This window comes from Urocampus carinirostris, chromosome 7, assembly GCF_059441175.1.
Source record: "Urocampus carinirostris isolate Australia breed hairy pipefish chromosome 7, RoL_Ucar_1.0, whole genome shotgun sequence".
Taxonomy (NCBI): Eukaryota; Metazoa; Chordata; class Actinopteri; order Syngnathiformes; family Syngnathidae; genus Urocampus; species Urocampus carinirostris.
In genome coordinates this window covers 3,590,338-3,613,454 of record NC_142355.1, presented here as the reverse complement: position 1 = coordinate 3,613,454, position 23,117 = coordinate 3,590,338, and the positions used below count along the sequence as shown (strand labels likewise).

At 41.5% G+C, this 23,117-nt stretch overlaps 1 protein-coding gene across 1 annotated transcript in view; it reads right to left on the bottom strand.

Moving 5' to 3' along the window:
* Window positions 1–3,651: 3,651 nt before the first annotated feature.
* The window catches only part of furinb (furin (paired basic amino acid cleaving enzyme) b), a 139,927-nt gene continuing 120,461 nt past the window's right edge, over window positions 3,652–23,117 (bottom strand). Inside the window, exons 13-16 of the mRNA XM_088339547.1 lie at window positions 22,049–22,228; window positions 20,001–20,128; window positions 11,762–11,890; window positions 3,652–7,297 (exon numbers count right to left, since the gene is read on the bottom strand). Coding sequence (XP_088195673.1) covers window positions 6,660–7,297; window positions 11,762–11,890; window positions 20,001–20,128; window positions 22,049–22,228 — 1,075 coding nt within the window. The 3' untranslated portion in view covers window positions 3,652–6,659. The remainder of the gene's footprint in view (window positions 7,298–11,761; window positions 11,891–20,000; window positions 20,129–22,048; window positions 22,229–23,117) is intronic.

Genomic DNA, 23,117 nt, shown 5'->3' with positions numbered 1-23,117 from the left:
TCTGAGTCTGCAAGAGACCTGAGGTTGGGGAAAGGTATATCTGGTCTTTATTGAACCGTGGCAAAATAAAAAAAATTCTGAAAGAATATCATAAAAAGGCCCGGTAGGCGTTTGCTACAAGCCACATGATAGACACAAATAACGTGAAATAAGGGGCTCTGGTGAAATGTGATGGCACAGGAGTAACACTACACATCACACTGAAATAAGCATCCCTTCTGTCAAACATGGTGGTGGCAGCATCATGCTCTGGGGTTGCTTTTTTTCAACAGGGACTGAGAAAATAGACTTAATGTGAAGATGGTGTTAGGAATTTAATCGATTAAAATGTAGCGTTTACCAAATTGTTGGAATTAGTTATCTGACTCCATTAGGCCGAGTCATTCCTAAGACTTAAAAAGTGGTCGGCGGCGCCCTCTGTTGGCTGCGGCTGCATCGGCTCGCTACAACGGGTCAGGTGCAATCGACATTTCGTTCTGTGTACATTGTTACACAGAATGACAATACAAGGAAATTATTATTATTATTATTATTATTATTATTAACCAAACACAACCTACATTCTCCTAACGATGCGCGCTCGTTTCTTGATGGGAAAAGTTGGACAAGTATGGCTGACCTTTTTACACGAGGGCAGATTTAATTTCTTAAACTATTTAAGTGAACTCCATCGAATTAGCCGAATTAGTGTCGCTCGAGTTTCTGTCAAGCATCCTCTCTCGATCTTCTGCCTTTCTCCTCCCGGCCCACGTTTTTTTCCCTGCAAGCTGGTGTGCCGGCTCCTCCCATGGGCGTGCCAGGAAAGCCCCCTTGCCCCGATGTGTGAAATGGTCAAAACATCCCCGAGCGTTTCTACGTCACCAGGGCCGTCTGCGTCGAGAAGTGCTGATTATATTGAAAGTAATCAAGTTAAAGTAACCCTGCCCAACCCTGTTTGTATTTCATCATACAAAATCCTTAATAGTCGAATGTATAAAATCCTTTAACGGATGGAGCCAAATACAGAGCGATTCTAGCAGGAAATCTGTTCAAGTCTCACATGCTGTTGATTCTTGGAGTTTTTTTAAACTATAAGTTTAAAGCCTGAAGCTCTACAGAATGTCAAAAAGTTCTTGGAAGGCCAATACTTTTGCTAAGCACTGTAAGTTACAAATCTGTATCCCGGAGGCTGATTCTGTACTGAGTTTCTGGCTCTTGTCACTGCATAAATAAACTGTTAGCATTTCAATGCAATCACTCTCGAGTTTTCCAGTTCTTCCGCCTCCGCTGTCACTGTGTGTCACATGGAAATTGTGACCGTGTATCCTCCCCACAAAAAAATCGATATTAAAAAAAATAAAATAAAAATTGTCGTATTGCAGTGTGTTCACAGTTCAATTGATGTCACCTGGTTGGAGTCTCTCAGGAAGAATGTCAATAAAAGAGAAAGTTCATGATTGATTTTCTTACTTTTTATAGGAATTGTAAAAAGGAACAGTGAAACATCAGCAACCTTCAGCTTTAAAAGTGTTGCATTTTGGGTACATTTAAAGGGACATCAGTGTTCTGGCTTGTCCCTGCGTCGTAGACGTATCATTTTTGCTGGGGACGCATAGTGTCAAATCAACGTGCGTCCCCGGTCCCTAATTTAAAGTAACAGATCGTACACGCAGATGAGTTCACACTTCCTGCCTCCTGGTCCGTTCCTTGACATGCAAGACTCCTGTTAAACTCTGTGTTAAATGCCTAGTTCTGTGAATCTGCCTATGTTTGGTCCTGTTTTATTTTTGGCCTGATTTGTTTGATTTTGACCACTCTTATGTTTGGATTTCAATCCACTTTTGTGACCATCAATCCCCGGATCGAGTGTGCGCATATTCCTCCTCTCCCCAATAAATTGTGAGTACCGTATTTTCCGCACTATAAGGCGCACCTAAAAGTCTTAATTTTTTTCAAAAGCTGACCATGCGCCTTATAATACAGTGCGCCTTATTTATGGATCAACATTAAGTCGCAAAGTCTTCCAACTAACTTGCAGCCGCCGACTCGATTTTCCCCCGAACGCCAAGTAGTACACGGTGTATGCTGGGATTTATTTACCGGCGTTTCATTGGCTAACCAATGTGTCAATCATCATTTGAATCGATCACTATTATAAGTTATTCGGAGGTAGAGGAGGCGGATCCTTTTTATCATTTACAGGCTGGCATTGGCTTGAACGGCAAAACAAAGCCTGCAATTGGCCGAAAAAGATGTGTCAATCATCAGTTGAATCGATCACTATTGGCTAAAGTTATTCGGAGGTCAAGGGGCGGATCCTTTTTATCATTTACAGGCTGCCATAGGCTGAAGCGGCAAAACAAAGCCTGCAATAGGCCGAAAAAGATAAATGCGTATAGCACGTGGTTTGACGGCATACAGAAAGCATTTTTTTACTATTCTGTATTTGTAAATATTTTATTCTCCTGGATTTACTAAACTCACGGATATAAGAGGATGATGGCTGCACATTATTATTGAACAAACGACTTCGGTGAGCTTTTCTGGCTATATATTTTCCCAGTATCTTGTTTCAGACTGAACTCGATGTTTCTGTGATAAGCGGTGCAGATAATGGATGGAATGGAGTGTCTATTTTTAAATTAAACTCAATTCCAAGTGTTTATTGTCATATGCCCAGTAAAGTTGCGAGCGAAAATAGAAACTAAGGAATGGTTGGCATTTTTTGAATCCCAAGACTTTAACCTTCCGAATGATATTTGAAACGATGCATTTGAGTGACATCGTACGGACACCGCATCCGCACTTGTCTACGACACGTATTTGCTTCTTTGCAAGATTTGGGAATTTTAAGGTGGTAATAAGTTTGACTGAATCATCTGACTGTTTTGTCGACGTTCCCATTGTAGCGCCTTATAATCCGGTGCGCCTTATCTATGGAAGATATAGGACCAAAAACTATTTTTGGGGGGTGCGCCCTATAACCCGGTGCGCCCTATAGTGCGGAAAATACGGTATGTTACGCTATTGGGTTCTTTTTCCTGTTTCCTGCCCTGGTCTGTGACAACAACATGTTAAACTACATAAATAAACACGTTTGTAAAAAAATATGGTGTAAGATTATTTTGTAGTTTGCAAGGGAAAATACAACAATTTGTAAGTGAATGGAGCCCTGGAGCTTGACAGGTATGTTTGCTTGCCTGGAGAGAAAAGAAGAATGGAAAAGAAGAATTATTGTCATGGTTACTAACTCTGGTCACCTGGAGCAATCATGTGGGCGCCTTCTGATTGGCTGGCACTTCGCTCTTAAGCACGCTGCGCCCAGACCTCCTCGTCAGAGTGTACTTTGGTAACTCTGTGTGACTCTCCTGATTTCCCGTTCGTCAAAGAACTCTGCTTACCTGTTTCTGCCTGCCTCCCGTCCGACCTGTTTTCGTCCCACGCTTCGATCTCCTCTCCAGCCCCGTTAAACTCGACCTGCCTGACTTCCGCACTCCGATTGGCCACTTGATCCGAAGCTATCTCTCCGGCGCCGCTGCTGACGTCTGACGGCCATCGCGTCTCCCGCCAGACCGCTCTTTCAACGCTTCCTTAAATAAAGAACTGAATCGAATGCTCTGGGGTTTCCTGGTCTGTTCTGGTCTCCTGCTAAATTATAGACAAACACATATCTGCAAACACCAGAGTCATTTTTAATTTAAATCCAACATGAACCTCATCTCCACAACATTATCCACTAAAGAGTCAATAGAAAAGCAGGTCATACAAGAAAGTTAGAAAATACAAAAGCACTGTGTAACCCCCGGTTAAAGGAAAAAATAACAGAAAGGATCATGAGGCATTTGAATAAAATATTAAAATTCGATTGGAAACACATAGTAGTATATATTTGATAGTATCCACTGTTTGAATACAGTGTTGAAAAAACACATCATAGACATCATAACGAGCAGAACGCGCTCTCCACCGTAGAAAACAGACAGTACATGGGAAACAAATATCTCCTTTTCTTTGTTTTGACTTCACCCGGTGACACAAAGGGCCAAAAACTTGATCTAGATGAGCTCCAACAAGAGCTCCACATCAAGGTTGCGGTAAGAGTTGGATCATTCCTTTGCTCTTGACTGTGGACTGATCGGGGTTGGGCAGGGTTACTTTAACTTGATTACTTTCAATTACTTTTGGATTACTCCAATACCAAATATGCTAATAAAAGAATAAAATGATGAGTCACAACACGTGGTAAGCTTTCTCTCCTGGCTTTGATCTATTTGATCTCCGGCAAAACGAACATAAAATGCGACAGAAACAAAATGAAAATAAATCCAAACAGCTTGCCAACATCATTTTTGCCGTTCCATGTATTCCGTTACTCCCCAAGCCTGCACAAAATTGAGTCATTTTATTCATATTTAGTTTCTTTTGTCTTTTATTAGCATATTTGGTATTGGAGTAATCCAAAAGTAATTGAAAGTAATCCAGTTAAAGTAACCCTACCCAACCCTGATCATAGCGAGCAGAACGAGCTCTCCACCGAAGACAACAGACACGACATGGGAACCAAATATCTCCTTTTCTTTGTTTTGACTCCACCCGGTGACAGTAGGATTCACAAAGGGCCAAAAAATTGATCTAGAAGAGCTCCAACAAGAGCTCCACATCAAGGTTGCGGTAAGAGTTGGATTATTCCTTTGCTCTTGACTGTGGACTGATCGGGGTTGGATAGGGTTACTTTAACTGGATTACTTTTAATTACTTTTGGATGACTCCAGTACCAAATATGCTAATAAAAGACAAAAGAAACTAAATAGGAATAAAATGATGACTCACAACACGTGGTAAGCTTTCTCTCCTGGCTTTGATCTCTTTGATCTCCATGTATTCCGTTACTCTCCAAGCCTGCACAAAATTGAGTCATTTTATTCATACTGAGTTTCTTTTGTCTTTTATTAGCATATTTGGTATTGGAGTCATCCGAAAGTAATTGAAAGTAATCCAGTTAAAGTAACCCTACCCAACCCTGCCCATGAGTTTGGGATTTCCTTAACTAGAGAATATCAACGTTGTGTTTTTTTTAGCTTACTTCATGAACCCTCTTGTCATTCGTTTTCATTGTCTTTGACATTTTAGGCGTATTAATGAATTAATTTCTGTCACGAAAACAAATTCAAGTTGATCCGAAATCCTTTCATTGCCCACAAAAGAAAATTTGGCGACTGATAATAGGTTTATCAAATAAAATAAGAGTAAAAGACTAGTCATTAAACGGATATAGAAATAAAACAGGGTTAATAAAAGATTGACCTAACTTAGAACTTCTTGTTCAATACCTTAAAAAGAACTATAATTTATGTTATATGTTGTCCTTTGTCTTATGAAATTTCCGGTTGCCAATTTTTCAAATTAATTTCGACTGTGGTTTTTCTTCTAATAACCACTAATTTCAAGATTTAAAAACCCCAAAATATCAAGGGTTCACAAATTTCACATTTTCTGTCATGGTTGCCACGGCGCCCGATTGGCCCCGCCCATGGACACCGGCTGAAACGCGTTGACTGGGAGTACTTAAATGCGGTCCTTTGAGCAGTTAGTTGTCAGAGCGTCTGCAAGACTCCTGTTAAACTCCGTGTGAAATGCCTAGTTCTGTAAATTTGCCCGTGTTTGATCCCGTTTTATTTTTGGCCTGATCTGTTTGATTTTGACAACTCTTTTGTTCGGATTTCAATCCACTTCCGCGACCATCGATCCCCGGCTCGAGTGTGCGCGCATTCCTCCTCTCCCTAATGAACTGTGAGTACGTTACGCGATTGGGTTCTCCATTCCTGTTTCCTGTCCTGGTTCGTGACAGTTTTCTACGATTTTGTTAATAAGGTGGCTTTATTCGAGCAGTTTTATGCGGTCAGCTTCAATGTACTATATAGTCACTTTCATTTTGTGTGTTTGTAACCTGGGGATAATGCAATTACTTTTTCAATGAAATAACTAGGAACTGTAACTGATTACTTTTTTCAAATACACGCCACACACTGCTGATTTCTGGGGACAATTTTGACTTCCCAATCTGCCGTCAGGGTCGGTCGGGTAGGGTTACTTTAATTTGATTACTTTCAATTACTTTTGGATGACTCCAATACCAAATATGCTAATAAAAGACAAAAGAAACTAAATATGAATAAAATGATGACTCACAACACGCGGTAAGCTTTCTCTCCTGGCTTTGATCTTTTTGATCTTCGACAAAACGAACGTAAAATGCAACAGAAACAAAATGAAAATAATAAATAATCCAAACAACTTGCCAACATCATTTTTGCCGTTCCATGTACAAAATTTAGTAATTTCATATTTAGTTTATTTTGTCTTATATTAGCATATTTGGTATCGGAGTAATCCAAAAGTAATTGAAAGTAATCCAGGTAAGGTAACCCTACCCAACCCTGTCTGCAGTGCATGTTTTTGGTATGTGTAAACTGTAGTGCCCGGAAAAAATCTAATTAGGCGAAGGGGAGAACATGCAAAAACTTGACACAGGGAGGGTGGTAGCTGGAATTGAACCCAGGACCTCTTAACTGTGAGGCAGACGTGTTCGCCAGGTACCCAAATACCAAATCTTGCTGTTAAATAAAAACAAATTTACGTTGGGGATTTAGTTTGTTCCCGGGACCGGGAAGTCCATTAGACTAAAGGACACTCTGCGTCTTGATGAAAGCTGTCCTTTCACTGCCACCTTCGACTTCCTCGCCGTCTGATTCAGACTCGAGGGCAGTGGAGTCCTCGTCCCCCAACACGGTAGGGATCCCCTTATAACAAATGCGGGCCTCCTTCTTTTGTCCTCCGCCCAAACCGAAAACCAAGCTCCTGCCGCGCCCGTAGGGCAGTGTGGTCCTCCGGCCAGAAGAGGCCGCACGCGAGCGCAACCGCAACATGAGGAAAACTCCGGCGAAGGCCGCCACGATCGAGGCACAACCGAGCACCGCCACGACGACGGGAAGCCGAGAAGACGGTCCGGGGGACCGGGACTGGTTCCTGTCAACAGCTGGATCCCCTGCACCGGCAAGAGGGGATTTGCGTTGCACCTGGTTCTGGTGCATGCAGGCTGTAAGGACCAAGCGGCTGTGAGGGGGGCAAGACAGGCAGTCGCTGGGCCCCGTGGCAGAGCAGGTGAGGCAGCTTGGGTGGCACGGCAGGCAGGCTTGGACCGAAGACAGGTCCACCCAGTTCTCCAGGGAAAGGTTGAGGAGTTGCAGGCCCGAGGTGAAGCCGGGGGGGCACAACTTGACGCATCCTTGGAGGAAGAGGGAGAAGCCAGGGCTACATTCTGTGGCAACGACAACAACATTATTGGTGGGGTTTATACCGTATTTTCCGCACTATCGGGCGCACCGGGATGTAGGGCGCACCCCCAAAAAATAGTTTTTGGTCCTATATCTTCCATAGATAAGGCACACCGGATTATAAGGCGCTACAATGGGAACGTCGACAAAACAGTCGGATGATTCAGTCCAACTTATTACCCCCTTAACATTCCCAAAGACGCAAATACGTGTCGAGAACACGTGTGGATGCGGTGTCCGTACAATGTCACTCAAATGCATCGTTTCAAATATCATTCGGAAGGTTAAAGTCTTGGGATTCAAGAAATGCCAACCATTCCTTAGTTTCTATTTTCTTTTTCGCTCGCAACTTTACCGTGCATATGACAATAAACACTTGGAATTGAATTTAGTTTAAAAATAGACTCATCACAGAAACCTCAAGATCGTTCTAAAACAAGTTACCGGGAAAATATGAAGCCGCATAGCTCACCTAAGTTCTCACGTTCAATAATGATACGCAATCATGGTCTTCTTACAACCGTGAGTGAAGTAAATCCAGGAGAGTAAATTATTTGCGAATACAGACTAATAAAACATGTTTCTTTATGGCGTAGTTTAGCAAGCTTGCTATTCAGTCATCTTTTTCGGCCAATTGCAGGCTTTGTTTTGGCCCTCTAGCCAATCCGAGGCTCCGAATAACTTCAGCCAATAGCGATCGATTTGACGGATGATTGACACATCTTTTTCGGCCAATTGCAGAGTTTGTTTCGGCCCTTTAGCCTATCCGAGGCTCCGAATAACTTCAGCCAGTAGCGATCGATTCAAATGATGATTGACACATTGGTTAGCCAATGAAACGCCGGTATATAAATCCCAGCATACACCGCGGACTACTCCACGTTCGGGGGAAAATCGAGTCGGCGGCTGTTGCGTAAGTTGCGAGACCTTGCGAATTTAATATTGATCCATATATAAGGCGCACTGTATTATAAGGCGCATGGTCAGTTTTTGAAAAAAATTAAGACTTTTAGGTGCGCCTTATAGTGCGGAAAATACGGTACTTCAAATCCTGCATTGTTATTGGTGGTGTACGGTATTTGATCTGAATTTATTCCAGTGGTGCCTATATATGTCACAGGCACTTTCTCATTCACTGTTTAAGTACCTGTATTGTATTGTATTGTATTTATGTATTAAGCCAGTATAAACCATAAACATAATATACACAAGAATCATTCAGTAGCTCAGGAGGTAGAGCGCTCGTCTTAGGATTCAAGGGATCCCAGTTCAAATCCCGGCTCGTCCGTGTTACATGTCGAAGTGTCCTTGGGTAAGACACTGAACCCCTAATACCCCCAATAAGCAGGTTAGCGCCTTACATGGCTGCAGGGCCGCTATTGGGAAATGTGGAGCACATTGTAAAGCGCTTTGGGAAGTCATTTCATTTCATTTCAATCATGCAATGCAAAAAAAAAATTCTCTTTTGAATGAATTGACTCATGTACTATCGCAAAGGTTGTACGGCCTACAAACGTCATTTGTTGTTACAACAAATCTTTCACAAGATTTCCATTTCTTTTTTTTTCCTGGTATTTTTTGTGGCATAATACTAAGATTTTGGGGGGCTTATTTCGTCGGTTGCACGATACACAACTGTATTTAATCACTTTTTTTAGTGGAAGTACAATGTTGGCAACAAGATTGACTTGGTATCATTGGAAATTATTTGAATGCAACACAAACTTTTTCTTCTTTTTCCCTGTTTTTTTTAAATACCTTTAAAAAAATCTCACTGTTTATTTTTTCCTAGCTGTTACTTTTTTCTTTTTGTTCTCTATTTACTTTTTTTCCTTTGTTTCTTTCTTTTCTTTTTTTCTGGCTTTTTTCTGAAATTTTCCTTCCTTTTTCTCTTCCTTTGGTTTCTTTTTTTCTCAGCTTTTCACTACTTTTTCATTTTGCAATTTTTTTCTTTTTTGTTCTAATCCCCCTTCCTTTAAGTCATTTTGTGCATAATTTTACACAATATTTGGTCATATAGGGATGAAAGAAGCAAAAATAACCTGAAAAGCCGTTTAGGACCCGAAAGAGCCGGTTCCTTTTAGTGAGGCGAGCCGAAGAAGCCGGTTCTCGAAAAACTCTACTGACTTTACTCAATTTCGTTCTACTTCGACCTTGACTTCTAAATACCACATTTCGAACACAGCGTCAGGGGAACCCGTGTATTTTTACCTTCATGCACTGTAACTTTGACTTAATTCGCTTTTTAATTAGCAATTTTGAGCCCTGATTTTTGTGAGCTGGCTAGATTTTCTTGTGCGCGGAAAAGCTCTGGGTAGTGCGCAATCGCGCACGCACGCAGCTTAGAGGGACCATTGCTCCTGACCAATTTTGATGTACCGTATTTTCCGCACTATAAGGCGCACCTAAAAGTCTTAATTTTTTTCAAAAGCTGACCATGCGCCTTATAACACAGTGCACCTTATATATGGCTCAATATTAAATTCGCAAGGTCTCGCAACTTACTCAACAGCCGCCGACTCGATTTTACCCCGAACGTGGAGTAGTCCGCGGTGTATGCTGGGATTTATATACCGGCGTTTCATTGGCTAACCAATGTGTCAATCATCATTTGAATCGATCACTATTGGCTGAAGTTATTAGGAGCCTCGGATTGGCTAGGTGGCCAAAACAAACCCTGCAATCGGCCGAGTTTAGCAATGGCGTAGCAAGTCCGTGGTGTATGCTGGGATTTATATACCGGCGTTTCATTGGCTAACCAATGTGTCAATCATCATTTGAATCGATCGTTATTGGCTAAAGTTATTCGGAGCCTCGGATTGACTAGAGGGCCAAAACAAAGCCTGCAATTGGCCGAAAAAGATGTGTCAATAATCCGTTAAATCGATCGCTAGTGGCTGAAGTTATTCGGAGCCTCGGATTGGCTAGAGGGCCAAAACAAACCCTGCAATTGGCCGAAAAAGATGTGTCAATCATCCGTTAAATCGATCGCTATTGGCTGAAGTTATTCGGAGCCTCGGATTGGCTAGAGGGCCAAAACAAACCCTGCAATTGGCCGAAAAAGATGTGTCAATCATCCGTTACATCGATCGCTATTGGCTGAAGTTATTCGGAGCCTCGGATAGGCTAGAAGGCCAAAACAAACTCTGCGGAAAATACAGTACTTGAATTACCCTTGCTTATTTTAACCAATTTTTAAAATAAATGCAATTTATTATTCATTCATTTATCCACTTCATTTTGGAGAACGAAACGTTACGCTAAGCCAGGGGAGTTTCTACTGGATGGAGCCCATACTCAAGTAAATTTCTCTTTTTTAGCTCGACCATAACCATTAAAAATTAATCCACCGGCACCTATTGAAATTGCAACTACAGGTCAGTGTGGTTGTAAAACGTTATGCTGTATTTTAATGACTTTGGCGATGGCCCGCGAGCGCTTCTGTACCGCTTGTGTAAATTGAAGAAAACTTTGTGGTGCGTTTATGTTTCGGTAACTGCTTTTAGTCTTTCCAAGGCGCTGTTGATATAGAGCAGGGGTGGCGAACAAGTTTGACACAAAGAGCCGAAATTTTTAACCGTGAGAGTCAAAGAACCACACCAGGTTTGTAAGCCGTTTTTCCTGATTCAAGTATCTAAAAGCTGCTGCAGTGATGAAATGATCTGCATTTCTATAGCGCTTTTCAAGTCAATGACTTCCCAAAGCGCTTTACAACGTGCTCCACATTTCCCAATAGCGGCCTTGCAGCCATGTAAGGCGCTAACCTGCTTATTGGGGGTATTAGGGGTTCAGTGTCTTACCCAAGGACACTTCGACATGTAACACACACGAGCCGGGATTCGAACTGGGATCCCTTGATCCCAAGACGAGTGCTCTACCTCCTGAGCTACTGCCGCCCCTATCTATCTATCTATCTATCTATCTATCTATCGATCTATCTATCTATCTATCTATCTATCTATCTATCTATCTATCTATCTATCTATCTATCTATCTATCTATCTATCTATCTATCTATCTATCTATCTATCTATCTATCTATCTATCTATCTATCTATCTATCTATCTATCTATCTATCTGTCTATCTATCTGTCTATCTAGACATCTATCTTTCTATCTGTCTATCTAGACATCTATCTCTTTATCTGTCTATCTAGACATCTATCTCTCTATCTGTCTATCTAGACATCTATCTCTCTATCTGTCTATCTAGACATCTATCTCTCTATCTAGACATCTATCTAGACATCTATATCTCTATCTAGACATCTATCTATCTATCTAGACATCTATCCATCTAGACATCTATCTATCTAGACCACTATCTAGACATCTATCTAGACACCTATCTATCTATCATTTCTTCACCAATTGTCATTTCATGCAGACACAAACAAACGTTGTGTGCGAATGGTATCGGCAGGTGGTCTCCGTATGCACGTCTCACCGATGCAGATCTGCTGGGCATCGAAGGTCTTGCAGCTGTTGTTGGAGGGCCGAGGGAAGTCGGACCACTGCGGGGTGACTGCGCTGGAACCCGTCCCCCAAAGAATCAAGGTGAACTGGCTCAGCACTCCTGAGAAGGTCAAGAAGAGAGACATCAATGAAAGTTTTTCTTGGCCAAATTCAAGCACTATTCAGAGAAGAAATCCAATAGCCACCAAACGAACGTTTGTTGACACTGAGGAGTAAATTAAAGCCGCTATCTTGCTGCTACCACATACTTTTGAGCTTTTTGGAGATGCTCCTATCCAATGTTCCCTCTAAGCTGCGTGTGTGCGCAATTGCGCACTACCCAGAGCTTTTCCGCGCACAAGAAAATCTAGCCAGCTCACAAAAATCAGGGCTCGAAATTGCTAATTAAAAAGTGAATAAGGTCAAAGTTACAGTGCATGAAGGTAAAAATACACGGGTTCCCCTGACGTTGTGTTCTAAATGCGGTATTTGGAAGTCAAGGTCGAAGTTGAGTGAATTCGGTAGAGTTTTTCGAGAACCGGCTTCTTCGGCTCGGCTCACTAAAAGGAACCGGCTCTTTCGGGTCCTGAACGGCTCTTCGGGTTGTTTTTGCTTCTTTCATCCTTATATGACCAAATATTATGTAAAATTATGCACAAAATGACTTAAAGGATGGGGGGAAATAGAACAAAAAAGAACAAAGAACAAGGGAACATTGCACCTATCTATCCATGATCTATAGTCTTTTTCTGAGAATGGGCTGGTATAAAGTGACATGAATTCTGCCATTCTGCCTCAACAATCCGTGCGCAGCTTGACTAAGTCACACTTGTTTACCAAAACTGGAAGGCCTCATGGGTAAAAATGGAGGACAAAAAGAGAGAAAGTACTGATTTATAAAAATAAGGGAAAAAAGCCCAATTTTGACCACTTTTTAAGACTAATTCAGTGCCATAACATACAAATGGATATTCAGAAGCATTTTCCCTGAGCGCCAAAACATAAAAAATATGTGCTTTCTATGTTTTATTTGAAAAACTATTATAAACTGATTTGCACAGCTCATCAGTAAGTATCAATCCTCTGGGAATTTCAGAATGAAAAATCACTTTTAAATGTTAGGAGTTGTTTTAATAAAATTTTTGTTAACACATCGAGGGAACCCTTATTTCCTATTGTTACTTCCTGTATCCAGCAATTGAAGTGTTTATCCGGCCCATATGGTAAGCAGGGAGTGAAGCAGTGTGTGACAGAAGTGTGAAATGTGAAAATACAAAAATATAAAGGCTGTTTAAACTCAGCTGGCCATTGTTAACACATACTTAATCGAGAGAAGAACATTTTTAAAAATGTTGAAGGACACCTCAAACTATACACCCCACCTTTAAAAACACGAATGAACGCCAAAACATATTTTTTGATTTTTTGATTCGACCACAAATATAACTCCCTTTTCATGATGACACAGGTACATTTTTGGATCCATTAACCACACGGGTCGTAGGGGCTCTATTTCCTGTGGTGTGTCTTGGGCAAATACAGCCTGGTGGCGCCCATTCCTCTCCAATACAACATGTGTTTCCACCCGGTCTCCAACCGGGGATCTTTCGGGTGTTAGGCGAGTGGGCTAACCACTGCACTCCGATACTAAAAACCAAAAACTTTGTGAAAGACAAGAAGTTGGTTTGGTTTGTAGTTTATTTCTCCCTTTTGCTTTTTATCACCACACAATGCAGTGACAGCTGGTCGTCAAACACTTCCCTTTCAAATTTGTCCAAATGAGGATCAAAGCAGGGCAGCACGGCGTCGCAGTGGTTAGCGCGTGAGCGGCATAGTTCTGAGTTTATGAGTTCAAATCCAGCTTACAACCTTCCTGTGCGGAGTTTGCATGTTCTCCCCGTGCTTGCGTGGGTTTCCTCCAGGCACTCCGGTTTCCTCCCACATTCCAAAGACATGCATTTCAGGTGGATTGGCCGGTCCAAATTGTCCCTAGGTGTGTCTGTCCCTGTGTGCCCTGCGATTGGCTGGCAACCAGTTCAGGGTGTCCCCTGCCCACTGCCCGATGATTCCTGGGATGGGCTCCAGCACCCCCGCGACCCTACTGAGGATAAGCGGTGCAGGTAATGAGATGAGATGAGATGAGGATCAAAGCAGTTTTAGGACATTTTCTGAAAAAGAACAGCGCCACGTTTTGACTCGGTGCACGCGTTTGGGGGGATTTGACAAGGATTCGGAGACTTAGCCATTGCCTATTCAATGCTTTTATTGTGAACCCAGCCGCAGCTTCTCTCAACCGTTACGGGCCGGAAAAATTCTCGCTATCACGCTTAGTCGCTCTGGGTAAACGGCGGCGAGGCTGTTTTTGTGTTGCTGCGCCGCTGCCAAATGGATGCCTCGGTGTGCAAATCGCATCTCTGAAAACGATTGACTGGCATCAAGCTGCACTTCGCACGCTGGGGCCAAATTTGCGGCTGCGTAAACAAGGCAGCTTCCCTTCTCTTTCGTGCCTTATTTTCAAAAATCATTTCGTGAGGACATAAATCTCCTGCCCGCTGCTATCAATAAACAGCAGCTCGCACACCCCGACGGAGCTTTTATCGTCGCTGGCGACTTTAATCAGGCATGCTTAAGGACTGTACTTCCCAAATTCGTTCAATACGTGGACTGAGCAATTAGGGGAAAAAAAAATTGGACCGTGGGTAAAGTAAGAACCGGCCATCTCTGTCTGTCCCTCACCCCCTTCATACACCCCCCTCCGGAGGAAAACAAAGCCTGCAACAATGACAGCACAAACATCTTTTTTGTTCCTTTATCTTCTTTGTTTTCTTTATCCTAACTGTAAAATGTGGACCTGGAGTGCAACGTACAATTTCGTTGACACAGTATATCCTATGTTGTAACAATGACAATAAAGGTATATTCTATTCTATTCTATTCTATTCTAAATGCACGTGGCCTCATTTCAGGTTCCTCTCCTCCATATTTAGTTTCTTTTGTCTTTTATCAGCATTTGGTATTGGAGTAATCCAAAAGTAATTGAAAGTAATTAAGTTAAAGTAACCCTACCCAACCCTGTATACATATATACATATATATAAAATAAAGAAGGTGGATGAGCTTTTCTATATTTCCAGACGAGTCTTGCTAACTCAATCACACTTTTCTATCTCTCTATTTTCTTACTTTGTAGCTTCCTAGAAAGATGAATAGGTCAGGCTTTTGTTGTAGATAATAAGCTTCCGACTGCCCTTCAAGAGAAAGCTCCCGGTCGGAAAGATAACAAAATGCTGGCGTAATTTAACACCCGCTGGGTTTGTTAATGCCAGGAGAAAAGTGCAATCTTTATGTCTGCATATGAGAAGGAGATGCGGCCATTTTGGAAATATGTGCTGCCGGCAGGGTTGGGTAGGGTTACTTTAACTGGATTACTTTCAATGACTTTTGGATTACTCAAATACCAAATATGCTAATAAAAAACAAAAGAAACTAAATACGAATAAAATGATGACTCACAACACGCGGTAAGCTTTCTCTCCTGGCTTTGATCTCTTTGATCTCCGGCAAATCGAACATAAAATGCTACAGAAACAAAATGAAAATAAATCCAAACAGCTTTTTGCCGTTCCATGTATTCCGTTACTCCCCAAGCCTGCACAAAATTGAGTCATTTTATTCATATTGAGTTTCTTTTGTCTTTTATTAGCATATTTGCTATTGGAGTAATCCAAAAGTAATTGAAAGTAATCCAGTTAATGAATACAATTTTCATGTATGTGTCATTTTAGGTCATGGAGGCATCAATTCCAAAAGCAAGGGTTAGCAAATCGTTCCAACTATCAATATTATTAAAATTAAGCAAGTATTTTGATGGGATCAATGCTATTGCCTTTTTCTTCCTATTTTAACACTATACTAATGTTATTAGTGGGTCGTCAGATTACAGATTATTAATCTCCAGGGTTGGGTAGGGTTACTTGAACTTGATTACTTTCAATTACTTTTGGATTACGCCAATACCAAATATGCTAATAAAAGACAAAAGAAACTAAATATGAATAAAATGATGACGCATCGTCCCTGAGTGCCAAAATGTAAAAATATGTTTCTTTGGTTTTATTTTTTCAAAAGAGGTTTGGCGCTGCTCATCGGTAAGTATCAGGCCTCTGGGAATGGTTCCAGCATTGTAAATCACCTTTAGATGGCTTTGATCGGATCTTTGTCCACACATCGGGGAAGCTCCTATTTCTTAGTTCCAGGGTTGGGTAGGGTTACTTTAACTTGATTACTTTCAATTACTTTTGGAATACGCCAATACCAAATATGCTAATAAAAGACAAAAGAAACTAAATATGAATAAAATGATGACGCATCGTCCCTGAGTGCCAAAATGTAAAAATATGTTTCTTTGGTTTTATTTTTTCAAAAGAGGTTTGGCGCTGCTCATCGGTAAGTATCAAGCCTCTGGGAATGGTTCCAGCATTGTAAATCACCTTTAGATGGCTTTGATCGGATCTTTGTCCACACATCGGGGAAGCTCCTATTTCTTAGTTCCAGGGTTGGGTAGGGTTACTTTAACTTGATTACTTTCAATTACTTTTGGAATACGCCAATACCAAATATGCTAATAAAAGACAAAAGAAACTAAATATGAATAAAATGATGACGCATCGTCCCTGAGTGCCAAAATGTAAAAATATGTTTCTTTGGTTTTATTTTTTCAAAAGAGGTTTGGCGCTGCTCATCGGTAAGTATCAAGCCTCTGGGAATGGTTCCAGCATTGTAAATCACCTTTAGATGGCTTTGATCGGATCTTTGTCCACACATCGAGGAAGCTCCTATTTCTTATTTCCAGGGTTGGGTAGGGTTACTTTAACTTGATTACTTTCAATTACTTTTGGAATACGCCAATCCCAAATATGCTAAAAAAAGACAAAAGAAACTAAATATGAATAAAATGATGACTCACAACACGTGGTAAGCTTTCTCTCCTGGCTTTGATCTCTTTGATCTCCGGCAAAACGAACATAAAATGCCACAGAAACAAAATGAAAATAAATCCAAACAGCTTGCCAACATCATTTTTGCCATTCCATGTGTTCGTTCGTTACTCCCCAAGCCTGGACAAAATTTAGTTATTTTATTCATATTTAGTTTCTTTTGTCTTTTCGTAGCATATTTGGTATTGGAGTAATCCAATAGTCATTGAAAGTAATCCAGTTAAAGTAACCCTACCCAACCCTGGCTGCCGATGAGGAGCAGTTTTAAAAAGTAGCTGAATCGATAGAGTGGCCAACGAGGCAGGAAAGAATATGAAGCTTTAGATCTTAGGTGGCAGCAAAGGTCACTCAGTAGAAATGCTTCAATCAATACGGATGAAAGTCAAAGCTGCACAAAGCTTTATCTTTGAACTCCAAAGCTTTTTCCTCTCCCTCTTGGATACTCATAAAGTGTTGCAGAGTGACTTTTACCTTGTGGCAAAATACTCAAAATGCACAAAAAAACTGAAACTTTTGCAAACACACTACCTCATACAGATATAAAATTGTATTCATGCCTATGCTCATTTTGCACAATGTTGACTATATATCCTAAACGCCCACATTTCTTGTGTAAATATTGTGTCAATTATAACCTTTATCTTCTTTGTTCCTTTATATCGTGTAAATTATAACCTCATCTTCTTTGTTTTCTTTTATCCTCACTGTTAAATGTAAAACTGGAGTTCCAGGTCCAATTTTGTTGTCACAATATGTTCAACCCATTTTGTAACAATGACAATAAAGGTATATTTTATTATATTATATTCTAAATACCGTAAATTCCGGACTACAGAGCGCACCTGATTATAAGCCGCACCAACCACTTTCTGAGTGATTTGACAATTTTTTACTTACACATGCCGCACCCATGTATAAGTCGCGGGCGCCCGTAGTTAAACTTGCGACACAGTCGCAAGTCTAACCTGGGCTAGGCTGTAAGTTCCACAATTGTAACTTCATCGATAATACACAATTTCAGAACCACAGTTGACATCACAAATTGAAAATGATACCCGTAATTAAGATATGATCTCGTTGAAAGTAACCCAAGGAAACAAAATGTATAATTCCAAAGTTAAGGGTGGGAAAAATATATATTCACTATTGTCCGCTGCGACAACAGACAGATTTACCGGTAACTCAGCTTTACCACATTTCCCATCGGCCCGCGTTTGCCCCGCCCCTTATTTTTGATTCGTCCGTAAAACACATAACATAATGAATCATTATTGTTATTATTTCTATTTTCTCATATTCTCATATGTATAAAAAGGATGTTGGTTGAAATTCAGACTAAAGAAAAATATGTTGAATTCATTGTAAACGTTAAAAGTATCTTGTTAAAATGGATGTAAAAATGTATTGTGATGGTTGATATTCTAAAATGTATTTTATGTAAACTGAAAAGAAAGCTCTTTGATATGTTTTGGGCAGTCTACAAAGAGCTGCCAACGAGATCAAAGCCAGCAGAGAAGATTACCACGTGTTGTGACTCATTCATTTGCAGCAACTGTAATAAAAACCTGTATCTTTGGTGGGACAGGTACACTGCGGTTACACATATGTTCTGTCTGCTAATGCTACAGTGGCTTGCAAAACTATTTGGCTCCCTTTGAACTTTGTGAACTTTTGCCACATTTCAGACTTCAAACATAAAGATATAAAACTAATTTCTTGTAAAGCATCAACAAAAGTGGGACACAATCTTCATTGCACATTTTCAACTTTTTTGACAAATAAAATAAAAAAAAACCGCATAATTATTCAGCCCCTTTACTTTCAGTGCAGCAAACTCTGTCCAGAAGTTCAGTGAGGATCTCTGATTGTTCAAAGTTGATCTAAATGACCCACGATGATAAATGGAATCCACCTGTGAGTAATCAAGTCTCTGTATAAATGCACCTGCACTGGGATAGTCTCAGAAGTCCATTTAAAGCGCAGAGAGCACCATGAAGAACGAGGAACACACCAGGCAGGTCCGAGATACTGTTGTGGAGTAGTTTAAAGCTGGATTTGGATACAAAAATATTTCCCAAGCTTTAAACACCCCAATGAGTACTGTGCAAGCAATAATATTGAAATTGAAGGAGTACCAGACCACTGTAAATCTACAAGGATCGGGCCGTCCCCTTAAACTTTCAGCTCATACAAGGAGAAAACTGATCAGAGATGGAGCTAAGAGGCCCATGATCACTCTGGATGAACTGCAGAGGTCTACAGCTGAGGTGGGAAAATCTGTCCATAGGACAAGAATCAGTCGTATACAAATCTGGCCTTTATGGAAGAGTGGCAAGAAGGAAGATTTTTCTTAAAGGAATCCATAAAAAGTGTCATTTAAGGTTTGCCACAAGTCACCTGGAAGACACACCAAACATGTGGAAGAAGGTGCTCTGGTCAGATGAGACCAAAATCAAACTTTTTGGCAACAATGCAAGACATCATATTTGGTGTTAAAGCAGCACAGCTCATTACCCTCAACACAACATCCCCACTGTCAAACATGGTGGTGGCAGCATCATGGTTTGGGCCTGCTTTTCTTCAGTAGAATAGAATAGAATAGAATATACCTTTATTGTCATTGTTACAAAATGGGTTAACATATTGTGACAACGAAATTGGGCATGACATTCCAGTTATACACATTCACAGTGAGGTATAAGCCAAGAAGATAAAGGAACAGAGAAGATAAGGTTATAAAACAAGGGGGATAAGGCTATAGTTATAATTTACATGGTATTTACACAAGAAATGTCGGCATGTGGGATGTAGACAGAGAAGATGATTAAAATTGATGGGAAGATGGATGGAGCCAAATACAGGACCATTCTGGAAGAAAACCTGATGAAGTCCGCAAAAGACCTGAGACTGGGACAGAGGTTTGTCTTCCAACAAGACAGTGATCAGAAACATAAAGCAAAAGCTACAATGGAATGGTTCACCAAAAATACATATCAAGGTGTTAGAAGGACCAAGTCAAAGTCCAGACCTCAATCCAATTGATTATCTGTGGAAAGAACTGAAAACTGCTGTTCACAAACGCTTTGAAGTTGCAATATGACAACATTTTCTTGGGGTGCCAATACTTTTGCTAAGCCCTGTAAATTCGCACAGCATGGTCCGAAGTGACTGTGATGAAACCTCTTATTTCAATATCAAAAACGGGGATGAATATTTGAAGCAAATCTGGCTTACCGTAATCGTGGCTATTGGCTGCAACGTTTTCAATTTCCAAAGTCCATTCGCCTAAAGGATCCTCATCCCACGAGTGGGTGGTCATGAAGGCCCAGTCGTTGAAGCCTTCGGTTGAGAAGTCGTTGGGCCTGCAACAATTGCGATTGTATCACTATAATACCACTTTTTTCCATAGTAGACATTGTAACCCATCAAATGATTGGCTGGGCACCCGTATGATGCGGCAGGGGTAAACCAGTGAAAGCTGTCGGGCCCTGCTGTTGAACAAAAGAGTGTGTTGTGTCACCCTGACCCGAGTGACATGGCCGCTCTCTGGTGTCCCGTTTCATCTGGAGGGATGAAAGCATGACCAACTTAGGTGCCCAACTAATTTTGGGTGTTTGGGCATTTGGGTTGGCCATGGTCTAAAAATGTTATTGCTAATGCTATTTTTTTCCCCTTTTATTTTTTTTTGTTATTGTATGTGTTTGTCTTGCTGTCGGTCACCCCTCTTGAGGGACATGACCAAGGTAGGTAGATAGATAGATAGATAGATAGATAGATAGATAGATAGATAGATAGATAGATAGATAGATAGATAGATAGATAGATAGATAGATAGATAGAACTGATTTTATTGTTTAATATTGTAGAATATTCTATTTTGTGCACTATTTTCTTATTTGTCCACAAAACTGTCATGATTGCTGATTCACAGCACCTGTGACTGCCTAATTGGCGCCAACAGACCTGAGAGCTGATTGTTTCAGAGACTCCTTTTAAACCCCCGGCTTTCAAGAGGAAGCTGTCAGACTGTTTGCGAACCTATACTCCCAGGTAGGCAAGCTCATACCTTCCGACATTTTCCTGCCCTGTTTTTCTCCTGCCTGATACCTGTTGCCGACCCGTTTCTGGACCCAATTCTGCCCTGATCTACCATCCTGACCTGTTTTTGTCAGGTGGGACGGAAGGAAAACTGAGATCACTTGCACTCGTTTCTTGGTTTTTATTGGAAGGAAGGAATGACAAGGTGTGATTCTTCGATCCGTTGTTTGACGGATTGACGAAGCTTGACAGGCGGGCGAAGGCTTGGCGGGAATGGGGCGGCAGTAGCTCAGGAGGTAGAGCGATCGTTTTAGGATTAAGGGATCCCAGTTCGAATCCCGGCTTGTCCGTGTTACATGCCGAAGTGTCCTTGGGTAAGACACTGAACCCCCAATACCCCCAATAAGCAGGTTAGCGCCTTACATGGCTGCACAGATCACGGCCGCTATTGGGAAATGTGAAGCACACTGTAAAGCGCTTTGGGAAGTCATTGACTTGAAAAGCGCTATAGAAATGCAGATCATTTTCAATGGTCGCGGACAGGGGGAATCGTCGTGTTGTTGGTCGGGGCTGGAGAAGAAGGGCGTGGTCGTGTTCGGAAATGTGATCAGGAATCAGACGGGCAGGACAGGTCGTAGGCAAATTCGGAAACGGGTCGGCAACGGAGATCAAGTAGAAAAACAGGAGGCAGGCAAAGAGTCGGAGGAACGGGCTTTCTGAGCAGATGGCAACAGGTAGCATAGTACAATCAGACAGCTTATTTCTGGAAGCTGAGGATTTAAATGGACAGGTGTTCCAGATCCAGGTGATTGTGACAGTTTTGCCCTATTTCCTGCCTAATGCCTGTTGCCGGCCTCTTTTCTGAACTCGATACCGCCCTTGCTCTCCTGTCCCAGCTAGTGACCAGTATCCCGGCTGTCCACGATTATCCTCACTCGACACGGAAGTGGCACTTCCGCGTTCCAGCCACCTGCTACCCGTGCCCGTCGATCCTCGGATCGTGGAAGCAAGCCCCGCTCTCTCTCTTTATCAATAAAACTGAGTAAACGAACGCTACTGGTTCCTGTCTCCGTTTCGGTCTTGTGACAAAAACTTCAATACTCGAAAAAAGAAGAGGAAGTTAATGTGTTTTATCGCAAAAATTGTGAGTTGCAGCCCTGATGAGCATCCATTTTCAGGACATTTCATGCAAAACATTGAGAGTGAGCGGGTTTGAGCAGTGTGCAGAGTGTGTGACGGCGTACCTGGGAAAAAGGAGTGTGGAGCGAGTTCCCAGGGGACTAATGAGATGGATGGCCAGCTTGCCTCTTTGGTTGTGGATCAGAGTGAGACGAGCTTGGACGTGCTCCAGAGAGCTGACGTGGTCGGGCCGTCCCCAGCAGGCGTCCACGCGGTAACTGAACGTCAACCGACTCCCGATGTCTCTGCGCGTTCCGCAAAACGACTTAATGGTGCGTGTCCGGACAAAGAAACCCTTCCCCTTCCCCTTCCCCTCCCGCGGGGCAATGTATTCGTATTCAGCCAGTATAAACCATAAACAAGATATATACAAGAAATCATTTGAAACGCAAACTCTCAATCATGATAATATAATAGATGTAAAAGAATAGAGTAATAGAGATATTGTAGTGTATAATACAAGGTAATTATATTAGAATAGTTTAAAAAGAAAGGATTTGTAAATACTAGAGTAGAATAGATCGGAGGAATGCCGTTGGCATAATTATACAGTGAAATCTCGGTTCTGGACCATAATCCGTTCCAGAACCCTGTTCGAGAACCGATTTGTTCAATCACCGAAATCGATTTTCCCATTAAAAATAATGTAAATCGTTTTAATCCGTTCCAACACCCTGAATGTTTACCATGAATGTTTAACGTTAACATGAAGCTAACGCAGGCTAATCGTACGTTCGCGTTAGCGAAATCCTCCGTACGAAAGATTACGCTAACACGAACGTGTAAAAATAAAAAAATCAGGTCGTTTACAAGTCATTTAGCACCACAAGTGGCTAGCGCTTCATTGGAAAGGGGGCTCCGTTCCAACACCCTGAATTTTGGGCTCAGTTCCAACACCCTGACTGTTTACTTTGAATCATAAAGCTAACCCAGGCTAATCGTACGTTCGCGTTATCGTAATCTTCCATACGAAAGATTACGCTAACACGAACGTGTAAAAAAAAAAAAGATAACAAAAAGAATTATGAATAGGATTTCTTACCTCTGTGGTGGTCAGCAGAAGGCGCATGCTGTATTCCCTTAGCAAGATCGGAAACTCGCACACCTCTTTCATATTTAGCTATTATGTCTTTC